This window comes from Anguilla rostrata, chromosome 10 (assembly GCF_018555375.3).
Source record: "Anguilla rostrata isolate EN2019 chromosome 10, ASM1855537v3, whole genome shotgun sequence".
Lineage (NCBI taxonomy): Eukaryota > Metazoa > Chordata > Actinopteri > Anguilliformes > Anguillidae > Anguilla > Anguilla rostrata.
In genome coordinates this window covers 19835636-19854116 of record NC_057942.1, presented here as the reverse complement: position 1 = coordinate 19854116, position 18481 = coordinate 19835636, and the positions used below count along the sequence as shown (strand labels likewise).

Sequence of the window (18481 nt, the reverse complement as noted above, 5' to 3'; positions counted from 1 at the left end):
TTTGTGTCTTTAATTTGTATCTTTACATTGTTTTTTTTTTGCCTTGCACACTTACGCAGAAGACACAGTCGCTATTTGGACTTTTCAGTGCAATAAGTTTTCTGTTCAGTTTTTATATTTATATATATATATATATATATATATATATATATATATATATATATATATTTATATTTGCCTTTTGTATATTACTTGAACTGTTGCACATTTAAGCAGAAGATACAGTCGCTATTATATTTGCCTTTTTTTAAATCTCAATTGTACTAAATGTCAATACTTGAAGGTTACACTGCCACTTTACTTCTTTTGCCTGTTGTATTTGCACTACATTGGTACTGTGAACTTTACACATATTTACTTCAGCATTGCACTAATCAATATAATGTTACACAAATAAAGAGATTCAGAATTGGAGTAGCCTCACGAGCCAGTCACTTTTTTCATTTCGTTCAACAGAGCCTGGTTGATGCCTTGACGTTCTAGGCATAAACAAAGGAGGCTACCTTCCCGGGATTTGGGCGGCGCTCCAAATGTGGTGATGATTTTGGGGATTCCCTGAAAACTTCACCCGGATGGACGTAGTTTTGCAGGACGTAGCAGTGCACGCTTTGGCGAGCTCCGTGACCGTCTCAACTCATGCTCTGAGAGCACATTCAGTCATGCTAACATTAGAATGTCATAACATGTGCCCCATATCATGTGCCATGAAAATATTGGATGAAATTTACTGACTAGCTAACGTTAGCTAACTGTTAACAAGCTAACTTTACGTTAACAGGTTCCCTTTGTACGTTAAACAAGCCTCACGTGTGGAGCTTGGTAGCGTTTGACCCATGGAGCTATAAAGAATGAATTCACCCTAGTCTATTGTTAATGTTAAATTGGTTAACCTTAACATTAAATTATATAACCCTAACGTCACCAGTTTGTCAACAAATTTAAAGTGAATTGCACCTTATCGCTAGCTGTTCACTCGGCGAGTGCGTGTACAATCGGCAAGTGAGTGTATCAGAGTTGAGTTATGTGTGTGTGAGAGAGAATGAGAGTGAGTCAAGTAAAATCACAGTGTGATCGGACAGTAAAGTTAATCTTTGCTCTTTGGGTTAGGTAAAAGTCATTTGAAAATCTGCAGGGAAGTCTAGTCGCGGTTGTAGCCGTGCCAGCAGTACAAGGAGAAGGAGCAAAAATCTAAGTGTATCTTCGTAAATCGATGATCACAAAAAATTTTTATTTAAAAATCATCTCTGTTTGAAGTTACAGTTAGGCCTGAGGTCTCCTATAGGTTTAACCTTGGGGTTAAGGCAAAGATTAGGTTAATAAACAACTTTTTAGGTTACGGTTTTGCTAGCTTATCCAAAAAGTGACGAGACGACCCAATGCGAGCCGACGAGAACGCACATCAGGCACACAACACTCTGTGTGAAACAGGACGTAAGGCACCGCCCTGGGTGAAATACCAAGTTTTCAGGGAGTACCGATGATTTTGGCCAGGCATGGTCTGAAACGTGCACCGGGAAAACATTACCGGAGGCAAATTTTTCCACAGACCCGCATCAGTTAGCCACTATTTGGAAAAAATGGCTAATGTTAACGTCAGAGCACCAACAATACCATCAAAGTTTATCACCGAGATATGCAGAGTCTGCGGTTCGAGGTTCGATAATAAAAGAAACAAACACAATTGTTTATTGGTGATAAATTTATTTATTTAATTCCTTTTTGGTTCAACAATTCCACTTGCTCCTCCATTATTGATTGTAACAGGCAAACAATCAAAACCATTGCTTCTTCTGGCCATTTTTCTGGGTATTTATTTGATATCAGTTTGCATACCGTAGGCCACGCTTGAAAAATGAAGCTTTTGCCAAAATCCTGTAGGCAAGCAACCGAGTACATCTACATGTTCGATAACAGCGTATCCAAACACACGCGGTGAAGGTCCTTCAACGAAGTCACACCATGTATTTGGCAAGTCTGTGATATAACAGAATTAAAATCTTCTTCGAATTTGTCCATAATTCTGTTTTTAGCAGATAATTTGGGTTACCTCGATAGCTTTGTCCGTTTCACTGGTGTGTTTCAGTCGGGACTTAGACTGCAGCACAGACGGAACAGAGGGAGGTGTCGGGGTGGGGGGGGGGGGGACCGGCACACTGAGACAGACAGTTCGATTAACCATTAATTTTCCATCATTTATTATGTAGGGCCCTATGAAATCCGTTTTATTTTTTTCTAAATACCATTTTATTTTTTTCCCAAATTCCGTGTTTACCGTTTTAATTTTTCTGGATTCTGTGTTTTATGGTTTAATCCCATTTTATCATCAAAAACAATTTAATAACAATTTATTATCCTTAATCAACTGAAAATATGACAATACATATACAACTATGAACACAACAAAACACAAAATAGCTTAATCCAAAGCAAACCATGCTAATTTTGGCCAAATAAAGTGCTGCACAAAAGAGCTTCACAACAAAAACATCTGAAAAAAAATCTGTTGTAGCAATGAGCAAAACTTAAAGAACTGCTTAATGAACAGAGCTATCTGTGTCTAAGTTTTCCATCTCTCAGAGACCTCTCCATTGAAATACATGATTGTCAGCCTCTTTGTGTTCAGCTCAGTGTGTGTTGTAACTTAATAGGTTACATGGTTAATTTATTGTAATTCATTGAAAGCTGTTAAACATATATCTATATTATTTACAGTAAAAAGAAAGAGTTAAAAATAAATACATTTCATTTGTATTACGTTTGATTGATATTGATTCGAGATGGATTTTTCTGCTGTATTGGCTAACGACTGTAAAAAACTACGAGTACCATTATGCCTTGCGGCTGGAAAGTAGGAAAAAAAGCGACCGTTATTTTGTAATTTTATATGCGACTGAGACGTAAGTGCCAAGTGAATAGACTTGTTTATTGTTTGGAAAAGTACAAAATGTACGTCAACTGTTTGTCAATATAAAGAAAGCTTTCGTTTTCATATCCGACGTACTGCTATTATTTCGGAGGTAGTTATACTACAGTGAGTGCCTCACGCTTGTCTGTGAGGAGTTCAATTTTCTAGGTTAGTTGATGTGTTGAACGCAGTCGTGCACGTACAAAACCCCGCCACATACACAACTCCCTAAAACGGGGAAATGTTTCTCTTCGTCATTTTATTTAAGCAATATCACACGAGAGGGAGTGCTGTTATACTGTTTACAATAATTTATAATGGCTTTTGATTAATTTAATCAGAAGCATGTTAAATTCCATGAGATTAGGATTTTTACCGTTAATTCCATTTTTATGACTAGATTCCGCCATACTGTCCACATCACGGAAATCATAGCGCCCTAAATGGACTGGTAAATGGACTGCATTTATATAGCACTTTTATCCAAAGCGCTTTACAATTGATGCCTCTCATTCACCAGACCAGTTAGGGGTTAGGTGTTTTGCTCAGGGACACTTCGACACGCCCAGAGCGGGGATTGAACCAGCAACCCTCCGACTGCCAGACAACCGCTCTTACCTCCTGAGCTATGTCGCCCCCATTAATGTGGTAGGCCTATGCATGATATGAATAACGCTGTTAATGTAGTCTACATCACAAGGGGGTTTATGTCAAAAGTATATGGTTTAACTAGATGGTTTCATAACAAAACTGGGGCACATATTAGCTAGTCAAGGCACATCACACAGACACAATCTTGTCAAGGAAAATCATGTCCTCGCCTTCACATGGGAGCACCATGCTCACTGGTATGGTCTCACTTAGTATGGTGTACTTGGTGCGTACACATCCAATCACGCACTCCACATGGACCCCCACAAGTGGTTAATTTCGGCATGCCTGCGGCTACAAAAACTGCATTCCTGCTGTTCTCCAGTGTTGTCCTTTGGTGCAGCTTCATCCACCTCTGACCTTTGTGCAGCTACATCTGGTGGTGCAGCTTCATCCATCTCTGATCTCTGGCCAGCTAGATCCGGTGGTGATGCTTCATCCATCTCTGACCTCTCTCCAGCTACATCCTGTGGTGCTGCTTCATCCATTTGTGCTGCAGGTGCAGTGTTGTTCCCTGTGAGAGCTTACTGTCTGTTTGTCCTCCAGTTAAACCGCTCAGTGTGTGTTGCTTTGACTTCTGTGTGCCCGAGGTGTAATGAAGGTACCCAGTAAGGATGACACTGTAGCATTTCATAGGCTGGTTTGCCTGAAAAAACACACAGAATTTATTTGATTAGTTATGTAGCTATGCAGCCAGCTAGTTGTGCAAAGTTAGCTGTGTAGCAACAACCCAACAACAAACAACACATCTTGGCTACCCTACACCATGTATGAGGAGCTAGCGGTAACCACATAATAGTTAAATGTGTTTTGATTATAACTTACCTGTGTGAAAATTCTGTGAACACACGCACATGTGTCGGGAAATGTTGCTGAAGGTGATGTTTGTTCGTCTTACAGCTGCTACCCATGGCATGCGACGCCTCTTTGTTAACTTGGCAACCTGAGTTCCATTGTTTTGCTTCCAAGCTGGAAAGCCAGAGCCGGCCCAACGCATAAGCGAACTAAACGCCTGCTCCAGAGAGCGCTTGAAATGTCCCAAAAAATATTTTTTTGATATATTATATTATTTCAATAGTAATCATACAAAAACGCAATATATTATGTTAACGGGCTGCCTAGCTAATACTACTGGTTTAATCAATTCCCACTGCCTCTGTCAGAGATGGCGTCACATTAATGCGCACTGTAATGGACGTTAACTGCATTTTGATGCAAGCACAGTCAGTCAGATTAACGTTAGGTTACAGTCCTCTCCTCTGCGTTGATGGAAAAAGCCGCAAAAAAGTAATGTCGCAAAGAAGGACATATCTTTCTGGAGCAGAGAAAAGAAAGAAGAAAACAGATGATGAGAAAAAACAGCAAGATAAAGGTATGTTTGCACAACTAATTACAGTATTTTACCATAAACATTCCACTGGTTGGTAGATGCGTCAAACAAGCCTTCAGTTCAGCCTAGGTATGTTCAGCTAGCGTTAGCTTGCTAGCTATCATTTTAAACACATTAGCTAGATTCAGCCGTTAAAATCAAAATTTCTCTAGTTAGCTAGCTTGCTATTATACATACAATTAGGTGGATTTAAGATGTCAAGGCTATTTAGGGATGTTTAATCAAATGTTAACTTTCCTAAGACAAGATAGCTAACAACATAGCCGAGCTAGCATATGTTATTTTGTTTTTGTGTTGTGTGAAGCATTGTTAATGTTTGTTTTTAAGACCAAATAAAATCAATCAATATCTTGTCTTAGAAAAGTGGAATATCGAGGTAGTTTGTAAGAGGAAGAAATAAAACGAGTAAATGTCTGAATTAAAGTAGTTTATTTTGGAATTTTTTCTGATTATTATTTAATAATGTCTATTTTTTACATTTGCATTTATTTTTATATAAGAAGGAAACTTTACTGAGGGAGGTACTGTTTATCTAAGTTATTTTAATTGTAGTTGATCGTTGTTCTGCACGTTGCAAATTTTTTGAACCAAAAGCAATAAAAGTGGTTAACTTGTTTACAGTAAATGCATAGTCTGCTGGTTTATTTTGTTACTTTTCAGTACACCACATTCAGAATGCCACTTAGTACTGTATAGCACTTTGAATATTAAAGTGCAAATTAACACCAGACCACTCTTGCGAGTTTGATACCTTTTAAGATTAAAAACCATAGAAAGGTAAAAACATGCCAGGCTGACATTGGTATGATGTAAGCAACGCAGCTACAACTAATACAATTGATAATGGGTGTGTTAGATTTACAGTAGGTGTGCAAATGGTCAAGCATTGACAATAGTCAATAGTATTGGCGGCGCCGAGGCGGTGGGGGCCCCCCCAAATCAAATTCTGCTTAGGGCCCCTGTGGAAAGCTGGGGGGAAAAAAAAAAAAAAAACGCACTCCATTAGCGATCCATTTCCCACGCCGGTCGTGAGAACAGTTATGGCAGTTGATAATACAGCAAGTGTCACAGATCAAAGTTGAGTGGACCCAAATGCAGACTCAGACAGCAAAGTGGCGAAACTCCCATAGGAGATGTTGAATGCAACGGTACACAATACAGCAGGCAGTCTCGTAGTCAGTTCGTGCAAAAGATCAAAACCAGAAAATCCACCAGGGCAAAAATACAAAAACAGAAGGCAAAATCAAAGTTCAGAAACAGGTGAAGGTCAAAACAGGAAATCAACAAAGCAAAGATGGTAGGCAAAAATCGGTGGTTGGGAAAACAAGCAAGATCAAGCACGAGACAAACTGACAAGCGAAAACCGTTGAAAAGGCACTGTAAACAGGCACAATCTGGCACCGAAGAGCAGGGGAACAGAGAATATATACTAGGTGGAGCAGGTGAATGAAATGAGAGATAATTGAACATGCAAACAGGGAACAGGTGAATGAAGTGCGATTTATTAACTAGTGTGTGAGAATGCAACCCGAACAGGTGAGAGTGATCAGCTGGGGGGAGAGAGTTAGAGGAAACCAGGCCCATAGTACAAACCGAAACAAAGATCGTGCAGGAGAAAAACAGATAACCAACTAAAAGGTGAAATGACAAAAGGAACATAACAGCAAGCATTCACCATTCTACCCTGTTTTTAAGTTGGATAACATAAACACCACCGCAACATCTACCTCCACTACTACTACTTCTCGGTCTCTACCGTAGCTTCCGTGTCCTAAAATACCACAATGCCTTGCGTTGCTCACGTCACAATCCCGTTCTCTATTTTCTAACTATCAATTCTTCCGGTTCTACTATGCCTAGTTCTCACGTAAGGTGACTGATCTAGCTTGGCAAAACAGCGAAGAGGACTCCGACCTGCAGATAAGCCTATCAAAATGCCTATAAACCTTACAAACACTAAAAGCGCATCTCCACGAAATAACAGAAGACGGAACAGGACAGAAGCAGAGGTGGGTAACCCGGCTTCAAAGAGTAAAAAGACTGACCATGTATTTGCGCCACCAACATGCACTAAACCAGCTGATTACAATAATTAGTTCTCCAACCATGGTGAAGAGTTATGCTAATTAGAATCAGCTGCTTTAGTGCATGGTGGTGGAACAAATACATGGTCAGTCTTTTTACTCTTTGAAGCCGGGTTACCCACCTCTGGACAGAAGGGTACACAAGTTGTAACCTAGGGAGCTCTAATTCTACGGGCTTGCTGATAATTTTGTCAATCAAGGGACGTTGGATGGCAGTCAAATCTGTGAGTTGCCTACATACACTGGCCATATTTCAGCTGCGCTTCTGATGCATTCATACTTATGCCACTGCACCCTTTGTCACAGATACTGTTTTGCATATATAGCAAAGCTATATAGACTATATAAATTCACACAAGGATAGCCATAATCCACAACCGTTTCTTAAAGGGTCACTTTGCATTTCTCACTTTCTCGCTTTGCAAAAAGAAATGATATCTCATAAAACACGTTTTCAACGTACAAAATGCCAAGTTACTCACACATACAAGACATACATTGCTTTGGAATACAGCTTATTTAATTTTGGTGAGGCAAGATAACCTATATTGTTTGTAGTACAGTAATTTGGCATCATTTTAATATCAATACTTTTAATGGCAGGCCTAGATTTTGCCAGTTTGAATGAATGAGTTATAGACGGTGTATGTCTTGTATGTGTGAGTAACTTGGCATTTTTGTACGTTGAAAACGTGTTTTTTATGAGATCTATGATATACCTGGCAATCTCAGTCTTTACAAACTTTAGCCAGATTTGTGCTCCTTTTACTTGTATTTCTAAAATATGTTTGGGACGTATCTGGGCGTGACACTTTTTTATGCGTGGGGATGAGTGGGCGTGGTTACTGAGCCTCTCTGGTTTGGGATCAAATTCCAACAATGTGTTTGTTGCTAGTCAGCTGCAGTAACGGCAGATGCTAAGAAGTCTAGATACAGCGAAGCAAAAAGACTAAATGATAGGGCTTGTTGAAAAAACTAGAGTCAACATTGGAATCACTTTTCTTCATTGGCATCAGCTGAAGTTCACCAAGGGGATGAAAAGCGATGGGGAGTATGGCCTGTATAGTGTTAGACCTGAAAGTAAGTTTTTTACTTTTGGCTAGTTAGTCTACCTTACACAGCTAGATGCCCGAGGTTGGGTAGCCTTTGTATCAAATTTTGTTCTTCCATAAAAATTAGCTAGCTTGATAATTCACCTGCATTTATTTAAATCAGGGGAAATTAATTTGATACAGTGTACAAGCTATCTAGGTAACATTATATGTAATCAAATTCTCTTAGAGAGCTAACAAAAGTTGCTAACAACTTCAAAAGGGTTACAGATAACTTCATGTCATTCACTTTACAAGTATGTTAGCTAGCTATGATAGACCTATGTGGCCTGGTAATGTTACTTATTCAACTTGCGATTCAGTGTTTATATCCACATTCTAACTAAAGGGGGTATTTCAGGTTAGCTGGATAACTGCATGCAGTAAAACCCAGAGCAGCTCTTTTTCAGTCCATGTTCCAGATCTGGGAGGGTTCCAAGTTTTACTCAGTGCAGTCATCCAGCTAACTCAGTAATCCATCAGGCCTAGAATAGCTAAATACCAAACCAGGAAAAACACAAAATAGTTGCACCGGCACGACGGAGTAGCTACTGTACAGTGTTCCCACATGCTAAGAGGTATACTCTGTGTAAAGATTGTTATAACACTGCTTAATTACTGTTACCATCTATATGGAATCATTCACCTAGTTAAAATGGCTATTTCCAATATCTCTGACCACCTCAACTCTTTGCTTGACATTTTCCATTGCACGTGAAGGCCATTTGAGTCTCACAGCCACCAATTACTCAGGAAACTTTTTCGCCAAATGGCAACTGACAACATGTCCTTCTGTCTGGCTGTGGTGGGATGGCTACCGAATGAACGTGGAGCCTCGGAGGGTGATATAGGTGATTTGCAGGCCCGGAGTGGGACTTATTTTCAGCCCGGGAGTTTCATGCCTCAGACCAGCCCACTTTAGTTCAAAACCTATTATAATGGAGATATATAATTATAGCTTGTAAGTCCGCTATAGTGCACTATTCTGTACAACCTTGATATTCACGGTGTAATTTTATATAACATCATCATTTCCAATTCAGTGCAAATAAGTGTAGATTCACAACTTTAGTTTATTTCACAAATATGAGAACATTGTAGAAGTGCACACATATTATATATATATATATAAATACAGATAAGAAAAAGAGCAAAATAAAATAAAACATACATATTCAACCCTGAAACATTGACATGTATTGTACTATTCTCTACCACCTCACAATGTGTTTTGTAGATCATCAAAATCTATTTGTCAGTGCAAATGACTGAACTACTGAAGATATGCAACCCTCAATCATGAATACATATAAAAGTATTGCTCTGTTCTCTCAAACTTTGTTATTCACAGTATAACTTTCTAAGGACACTGTGGTAGGGTGGGCGTGGTTTTGCGTTGGCTGCAGAGAGAGAGTGGGCGGGGCGGCACTCAGCTTGCTACAGTGGTGGCCCGTGCGGGGAGACGGCAGGAAGAGAGAGAGAGAGAGAGAGAGAGAGAGGAGGTCAGAAATGGATCCAAACCGGAGCGAGACAGCGCAGCCTCTCGTAGCGCTGGCGTGGAAGCTGGAGGGGATGGCCCAAATGCAGGAGTGGCAGGCGGCCGTACACGCAGAGCAGATGGAGGCTCTGCGTGCACAAGCCTCCCTCCAGACACAGGGGCTGCGACAGCTGGCTGCCGCCGGGGAAACAAGCTCCTGGGACCTGCCGTCCCGATCCCCTCTCCGGATCCACCTACCCAAAATGACTGCCGACGATGACATCCAGGCATTCGTGGAGAGTTTTGAGGTGGCAGCGGAGGCGTGCCAGTGGCCCCACGAGGAGTGGGTAGTACACCTCCTGCGCCTCTTAACTGGGGAAGCCCAACAGGCGGCGCATGGGCTGCCGCCCGGAGCCCAGGCGGATTACAAGACTGTGAAGACGGCGATCCTGGACCGACTGGGCTGCAGCCCGGAGGATTACCGGCTCCGGTTCCGGACGGCGAACCTGGTGGCGGATGACCGTCCCTTCGCATACGCCCAAAGGCTAACCCACATGGCCCGGCGTTGGCTGCAACCCGGAGATCCGGTCCGCTGGGGGCGTGGTGGAGCAGGTCATCCTGGAACAGTTCCTGGAAGGATTGCCGGAGGGAACGGCCAATTGGGTGCGCTGCCATCGCCCGACCAATCTAGAGGGGGCGGTCACCCTGGCGGGGGACCACCTAGCGCTATACCCCAGCTCCCAGCAGCAAGCACGGCCGGAACCGGCGCCCAGGAGGAGACCCCCTCCTCGTACTGGCCCCTCCCCTGTCCCCAGGGCTCTGCCCCCTCCCTTCCCTCAAACTAATCCCCCCTTTTTTCCGATTCCCTCTCCAGGTCCAGGCTCAGTGGCGGGGGGCTCCGGCTCGCAGAGGGCGCCTCAGACGCTCGGACCGGGGTTTTGGCGGTGCGGACAGCCGGGTCACCTGCGCCGCGATTGTCCACTTATGGAAGTGGGGCAGGTGGTCCGGGTGGTCGGGCCGTCCACTTCCGCTCCCGATCAGGAGGGAGCGTACTGCATCCCGGTAAGGGTGCAAGGGAGTGAACACCGGGCGCTGTTGGATTCGGGGGCTATGCAGTCCCTGATCCAGCAAAACCTGGTTCGAACCAAGGCATTGGTAAAGGCACCCTGGGTTTCCATTCGGTGTGTGCATGGAGATGTGCACAAGTATCCGGTAGTACCCGTGGAAATTTGTTCCCAGGGAAAAACGCATATCGTGAAGGCTGCGGTTAGCTCCCGGCTTGCGCATCCCCTAATCTTGGGTACTGATTGGGCGGGGTTTAGGGAGATTTCTAGAAACATGCTGGGGATGCAATCACGACCGATAGGGAAGTGTGACGTGTGTGCTGTTGACGGTGGTGACGCAGGGCCGTCCGACACGGCCGAGGCGGGGAGGGACCCAGGCGAGCCTCCGGTTGAGACTCCCCGGGGTCCTGTATTCCAACCCGCGGAGGATTTCCCACTCGAGCAGTCTCGGGACGACACCTTACGCTTTGCCTATGACCAAGTGATGCGTATTGATGGTCAGCAGGTGCGCCCCGATGCAGTACTCTCGCACCCTTATTTTTCTATTATTAGGGACAGGTTGTATTGAGTGTGTCGTGACGCTCAGACCGGTGAAAAAACGACCCAGTTGTTGGTACCCAAAAACCGCCAGGAAATGGTTTTCCAGGCGGCTCATTACAACCCCATAGCGGGACACTTAGGGTATGATAAGTCACTACACCGAATAATGGCTCGGTTTTACTGGCCGGGCATTTGGGCGGACGTACGTCGGTGGTGTGCGTCCTGTCCCGAATGTCAATTAGTGAACGCCCCGGCCACCCCAAAAGCGCCTTTGCGCCCACTACCCTTAATAGAGGTTCCCTTTGATAGAATTGCTATGGACCTCATCGGGCCATTTGAACGGAGCACCCAGGGATACCGTTTCGTGTTGGTCTTGGTGGATTATGCGACCCGGTATCCCGAAGCAGTGCCGTTGCGCAATATTTCAGCTAAGAGTGTTGCACAAGCTCTGTTTCAAATTATCTCCTGCGTCGGAATCCCGAAAGAGATTCTGACTGACTAGGGCACTTCGTTTATGTCACACTAAATGAGCTATACGGATTACTGGGCGTTCGCTCTATTAGAACCAGTGTATACCATCCCCAAACAGATGGGCTTGTGGAGCGGTTTAATAGAACTCTGAAGTCCATTATTCGAAAGTTCATTCACGACGATAGCCGAAATTGGGATAAATGGTTAGTCCCTCTATTATTTGCAGTGCGGGAGGTTCCCCAGGCCTCCACGGGATTTTCTCCCTTTGAACTATTATTCGGTAGAAAACCTTGGGGAATATTGGACCTAGTTAAAGAAAGCTGGGAGGACGGTCCAAGCCCCAGCAAAAATGAGGTGCAATACGTCATGGACCTGCGAGCAAAACTCCATACACTGGGTCGGTTGTCACGGGAGAATTTGCTCGAGGCTCAGGAACGTCAGCAGAGGCACTACAATAGAGGGATGAAACTACAACAATTCTCGCCGGGAGATAAAGTCCTGGTATTACTTCCAACCTCCAGTACAAAATTACTCGCCAAGTGGCAAGGGCCCTTCGTGGTCACACGACGAGTTGGGGAGGTTGACTATGAGGTGGAGCATGCTGATAGAGAGGGAGCGAAACAGATTTATCACCTCAATTTATTAAAAGCATGGAAAGAGGTGGTGGCTGTTTCTCTGGTAACGGTGGATCAGGAGAGGGACGAGCTGGGGCCGGAGGTAGCAAATTCAATCAATCAGACCCCACCCCTTTCAGATAGCCACCTCTCGCCAAGTCAGAGAGCAGACCTTGCCCTGTTGCAAAAACGGTTTGCCGATGTGTTTTCTCCCCTACCAGGATGCACGAACCTCATACACCACCATATCGACACCCCCCCGGGAGTAACGGTACGTTCCCGTCCCTATAGACTGCCGGAGCACAAAAAGAAATTGGTGCAGGCAGAAATAAAGGCCATGCTGGAGTTGGGTGTAATAGAGGAGTCCCACAGTGCCTGGAATAGCCCCATCATGCTGGTAAGTAAGCCGGATGGCTCTATTCGGTTCTGTGTGGACTATAGGAAAGTGAATGCTGTGTCACATTTTGATGCCTATCCTATGCCTAGGGTCGACAAACTCCTGGATCGGCTGGGCACTGCTCGTTTTTTTTCGACACTGGATCTGACTAAGGGCTATTGGCAGATTCCCTTGTCTGCAAAGTCCAAAGAGAAATCGGCTTTCTCCGCTCCGGACGGTTTGTACCAATTCCGAACACTTCCGTTTGGGTTGTTCGGGGCCCCAGCCACCTTCCAGCGCCTGATGGATCGGCTGCTGCGTCCGCATGCTGCGTATGCTGCTGCCTATCTGGATGACGTTATCATCCACAGTAGCAGCTGGGCACAGCATATGCGGCATGTGGGGGCGGTGCTCAAGTCCTTGAGGCAGGCGGGGCTCACGGCTAACCCAAAGAAGTGTGCGATTGGCCGAGCGGAGGTACGGTATTTGGGGTACCACTTAGGAAGTGGACAGGTGCGACCTCTGGTGGATAAAACCGCGGCGATTGCGACCTGTCCACGACCCAAGACGAAAAAAGAGGTGAGGAGGTTCTTGGGGTTGGCCAGCTACTATAGGCGGTTTATTCCGGCGTTTTCACAGCTGACCAGCCCCTTGACTGATTTAACTCGCAAAGGTGCCTCAGATCCGGTCCAGTGGACGGAGCTGTGCCAGCGAGCGTTTGAGAGGGTAAAGGAAGCCCTCTGCGGGGAGCCGCTCTTGTTCACCCCTAATTTCTCTCTTCCTTTTATCCTGCAGACCCATGCATCGGACAGAGGGCTGGGGGCTGTTTTGACCCAGCAGGTGGAGGGAGTCGACCGCCCAGTGCTGTACCTCAGCCGCAAACTATCCCAGCGGGAGGCGAGGTACAGCACGGTAGAAAGGGAGTGCCTCGCCATCCGGTGGGCGGTCGGGTCCCTGCGCTACTACCTGCTGGGTCGCCCATTCACCCTCTGTTCGGACCACGCTCCCCTCCAATGGCTCCACCACATGAAGGATACCAACCCGCGAATCACCCGTTGGCATCTGGCTCTACAGCCCTTTAATTTCAAGGTGGTTCATAGGCCGGGGGCGCAGATGGTGGTGGCGGACTTCCTCTCTCGCCCCGAAGGGGGAGGGGGGGGGGGGGTCGGTCATCGGCCGGATGGCTCCCCGGCCTAAGTCGGGCGGTGGGGATATGTGGTAGGGTGGGCGTGGTTTTGCGTTGGCTGCAGAGAGAGAGTGGGCGGGGCGGCTCTCGGAACTCTGCGCCACAGCTGTTGGGGATTATTAATCAGCACTGATGGTTAATTGTTTGATTGATGGACAATGTGCTGATTACCTCGACAGTGAGCCTGGACGCTTAAAAGCCGGTCTACAGAAACAGAAGAGGACGGACTGGAGACGGAGGAAGAGCTGACGGACGGTCAGCAGTGAATTGTGTGTCTGTGTACTGAACAGAAAACCACGTGGCGGCCGTAAAAATAAAAAGACGCATTCGCGTCCAAAAATAAACTCTCGTCTCTCTCATCTCTTAAACGAGCGGTGGCACTCAGCTTGCTACAGTCACCATAATCTCTTTTTCCCTGTGCATGAGTGTAACATTAATGAATGCCTGAGCAGTGCACTGGTCTCTGAAACTCAGTTTATTACAGTATCATTGTCCAAAGACATGAGAATGTCTTTCTCAGTGCACATGAACATGAATGCCTCCAGGTGCTCCTGGGTTGAAGTGCACATGTCCAACCCTCAAACATAAATATGATTGCACTATTCACTACAACATCACAATGTCTTTTTCTACAATATCAAAATATATATTCAGTGCAAATGAGTGTTCACAACTAAAGATATCCAATCCTCAAACATAAATTTAAAAAAAATAAAACAGAAGTATTGCACTGTTCTCTGCAATTTTGTTATTCCCAGTACAACATTCTAAGGACATCATAGTCTATTTTTCCCTGCTCTATAGCTCTATAGTCAAACCTAAGCAGACATTTGCTTATTTCTCCGAGAGCTGAGTTGGGGAGCCCATTTTCCCTCACCAGGCAGAGTTTCTAGGGTCCAGATAGGCAAAATCTGAGCAAAGTTTTGCATTAGCAGAAAACCTCCTATGAATACTGTCACAGTGTCTACAATGACGTTGTGTACTTTGACCTTGAAGTCAGTATCAGGTAATGCTAGTGGCTCATCTTCTGCAAGCTCTCCTAGAATTTTTTCTTTTTTCTGACCCTTTTCTCAGTAAGGGCAGTCTGCACTACCAGCTCGCAGTCTTTCTTCACTTGCAGCTTTCCATTGGCCCACTTCACAAACTCATCAGCTGCTCTCTTAACTCCTTCAAAGTCTCTAACGTACTTCCTAAGGCTGTCCTCTGTCCCCTCAACAAGATGTTGAGCAGTGAGAATATCCATTCCCCTTGACTAAGTATTTTGAAAGAGGAGGTGTATGCTCAAAAATGCGAAGGAATATTTGAGCAGTGAGCACTGTCTCAGACTTCAAAAGGGCTTCAATGAGTCCCTTTGCCTTGGCCCTCACAGTTGGCTTTAGTCTACCGTCTTCTAGAATGGTGTCTAAAGTCATAAGCACGTCAAAAAACAAGGCTTCCTGAGGATTCCTGAAGCACCCAAACACTTTACTTTAGAGTCTTGTCCTGACTCATCTTATGAACAGTGCTATATCAATAAGCAGTGAAAACAGTGATGCACTTTCCACAACACTGCCTGTTGTGTCTGCCAGTACAATATTCAGAAGATGCGCGTAACACCATATATGAATCTGAGTAGGAGACTGCTCAGAGAGAAGTGTAGAGAACCCCCAATACTGTCCCTGCATATTAGCTGCACCATCTGTTGAGTTGCCCACACATGTGCCAATGTCTATATTGAGCTTCAGTAATACTTGTTTCAGTAGCTCTCCAAAACACTGCCCTGTAGATGATTCACAGTCCACCATAGCAATCAATCTTTCATGAATGACATCTGTGACATATCTTAATATGATAGAACGCTGGTCCTTTGAGCTGATATCTTGGGTCATATCTACTTAGGCTGAAAACATGCCTGCCTGCCTAACTTCCTCTACAGTAGTGGTCTTTATCAATTGGCTGATGACATCCACAACTTTGTTGATTGTGTCTTTTGACAGCAGGGTAACAAGAGATCCTCTGCCCTTTGTGCCAGTTTCATGCTGCTTCTTACTATTCTCTATGCAACTGTTTACATGCTGTTGGAGGCAAACGTCATATTTGCTCAAGAGTAGAATCAGTTCTAGGACGTTGCCATGATTAACAGCAATGTTTTCCAAGCTAGAGGAGCCTCTGCTTTATCTCCCCTGTAGCTAAGGCCACATTTGCCTGTAACTTTAGTGACATCCACTATGTGCTCCATCACCTGATGTTTCTTCTTCACTTGCTCGCTATGTCATGACATTTGGTTGCCAATCAACAGGCTTTTCACATCTGCCTTTTTTACATGTAGAAAGTAAGCATCTGCACTATCTCTATGGATCTTACTTTTTTCATGTTCCACTATCCTTTGTTTCCAGGCTTTCATGCCTCCCTTTATGAAAGGGCTATAACTAACCAAAGGTGCAAATGCCAAACAGACAGTACAGTACAGAGATTGATTTTTTTCACAGTAAGTCAACCACTTGCGGTTGGTTCCATCTTTGCTGTTGAAAACTTTTGGTATAGGAAGTTTTGGTGTTTGTTGAGGATGATAACAAAAAAACATATCTATATCCTGTGACTGAGGGCGAGCAAAGTAATCAAAACAATCAACAGCCTCATCTTCATGTGTCTTTTTCTTAGCTTGTGGTTCAGGCGTCTGCTGATGAGCTGTTGTTGCCTCTGTGATCAGTCCCTGAGTAGACTCTGCTCTCTCTTTTACACTTCCTTCAGTAGGCCTATGAGACTCATCTATACCTGCATTAAATCACAATAAAAAGCTATCTGTAAGGCTTAACTGATTTAACATGGAAACACGTTTTGACTGAAACAACGTAGACTTTCAATTGTGGTCTTTGTATGTTTACTATTCTACTATTAATGATAAACAGCATAATAGGTCACTAGTAATATGTGGGTATAAATAGTGGTGATATTGGAACTAATATATCTGGTTATGTTAGTACAACAGCTCTACATGTGCCTTCCACAGCAGGGATCCTTCTGGGCACATTACTGGGTCCTGGCACTGCCTCTGACACTAAATCAAATTAAAAAAATTAAATTGTTATAATTTTCAACACAAGTCCCCCCTCCCTACAAAAAAAGTGTTCTGATCGTCTTTAACATTGAGCAATCCTACCTGCCCACTCTGGAGTTATGGGCTCATGGCTGGTGCTTGGTACTGCCTCTTCTTCACTGCCAGCAGCAAACTGGTCTACTGGCTGCTTAGAGACTACAATAGACAACAAAGTGTCTCACACTTAGGTGGCGTTGTGACATACCATTTTGCATTTGACAAAGCACTTATTCGTATTGTATACATTATATGCCATTATACAACGGCTTGGCTGAATATTCGATTCCGGTTGGTCTAAGGGTGGGCATTATTTCTCAGTAAAAGGACACTTTGGCCTGTTAACAGTTCTAAAATTGATGCGGTACAAAATCCAGCATTCTAAAGCAGTTTAAACAGCAACATTATTCTTTTGCTCTTGAATTGTTGTTACATCCACTCCCCTTTTCAATGTCAAATTTCACAATTGATGGAAACGTTGAATCACATTTCTAGTTACTGTTGCTAGCTTTATAATTACGGTTGCCAACCATCCTGCAAAATATGGAATCATCCCTTATTTGGACAGTAGAATAGGCATTCCGCATTTAACTCATGGCTACGGGACGCATTTTCATCCATATGTTTATGAACAATTGCGTTTATAGTAACCGCTGTTTTGAATACAATTCAATAGTTAGCTAGCTAACTAGCAGGGATAACAAGCATGCCGTGAGACCATTCTGACCTAAAACCAATCATTTTAATATTGGCTAGGTGACAAGTGACGGTGAACCTATCATAAAGCTAGCTGGCATTCAAAACCCGTTTCAGAGGGTTTTAGAAAGATGTTAGTTCTACACTGCGTGACCACACCATTTAAAAAGCAAGACAGTGCTAGGGAGATGAATTAGATTGACTTATGGTTTCATGGAGTTTTATTAAATAATGTAATGACAAAAATGACCAAAATTGGTGCAAATTGTATGGTATAAAATGAGAAATAACTATTTCTTTTGAAAGAATCATTGTTTTCATAGAATTAACGACCAGAGGTTTTTTCTTAACAACGGTGCAAATATAACTACCAATTAAAGCCGCAAGCGGCGTTGGGAGGGGTCCAAGCATTGGCACCATCGCGCCCCCTATGGAGCAATTTTAAAATGGCTTTGTCCTCATGATCATATGCCTTCACCCAACATATCTACTGAATATCATGATGATCGTATAAAATATTGATGACTTATGGACAAATCTGTGCTAAGAGATGCTGTCGGATGACTTAGTTGCGTCGCCATGGATGTGTCGTGGCCACTTCCCGTAAAGGCCTTTACTATGTCGTAACACTTGGATGGCATGTCGTAACACTTAGATGGCCTGGCGTGTATGCACAGCTGCAGTGTTTCTGCGCCACAACTAAAAAAGGCGTCACACTAGTGTTGTCACGATACCAAAATTTTGACTTTGATACTGATACCAGGTTTAGTATTACGATACTCAATACTGAAATGATACTTGAAACTTAAACGATGCTAATTCGATACTCGGTACCTAACAATACTGAAATTACCTTAATAGAT

At 43.9% G+C, this 18481-nt stretch overlaps 1 protein-coding gene and 1 long non-coding RNA gene across 8 annotated transcripts in view; both read right to left on the bottom strand.

Moving 5' to 3' along the window:
• LOC135265195 (astrotactin-2-like) overlaps positions 1-18481 on the bottom strand; it is a 454017-nt gene that overhangs the window by 77782 nt on the left and 357754 nt on the right. The window contains exon 18 of one of the 7 annotated variants that reach the window (XM_064354593.1): positions 238-4202. The exons of the other annotated variants lie outside the window; for them this stretch is intronic. Within the exon in view, the coding sequence (XP_064210663.1) occupies positions 4017-4202 (186 nt within the window). The 3' untranslated portion in view covers positions 238-4016. Of the gene's footprint in view, positions 1-237; positions 4203-18481 lie in introns of those variants that run through there. 7 annotated transcript variants of the gene reach the window in all.
• On the bottom strand, positions 15851-18139 carry LOC135265198 (uncharacterized). The gene is made up of 3 exons (XR_010332875.1): positions 16989-18139; positions 16824-16886; positions 15851-16603 (listed from the first exon to the last, which is right to left on the bottom strand). It is a non-coding gene; the product is annotated as an uncharacterized LOC135265198 (long non-coding RNA).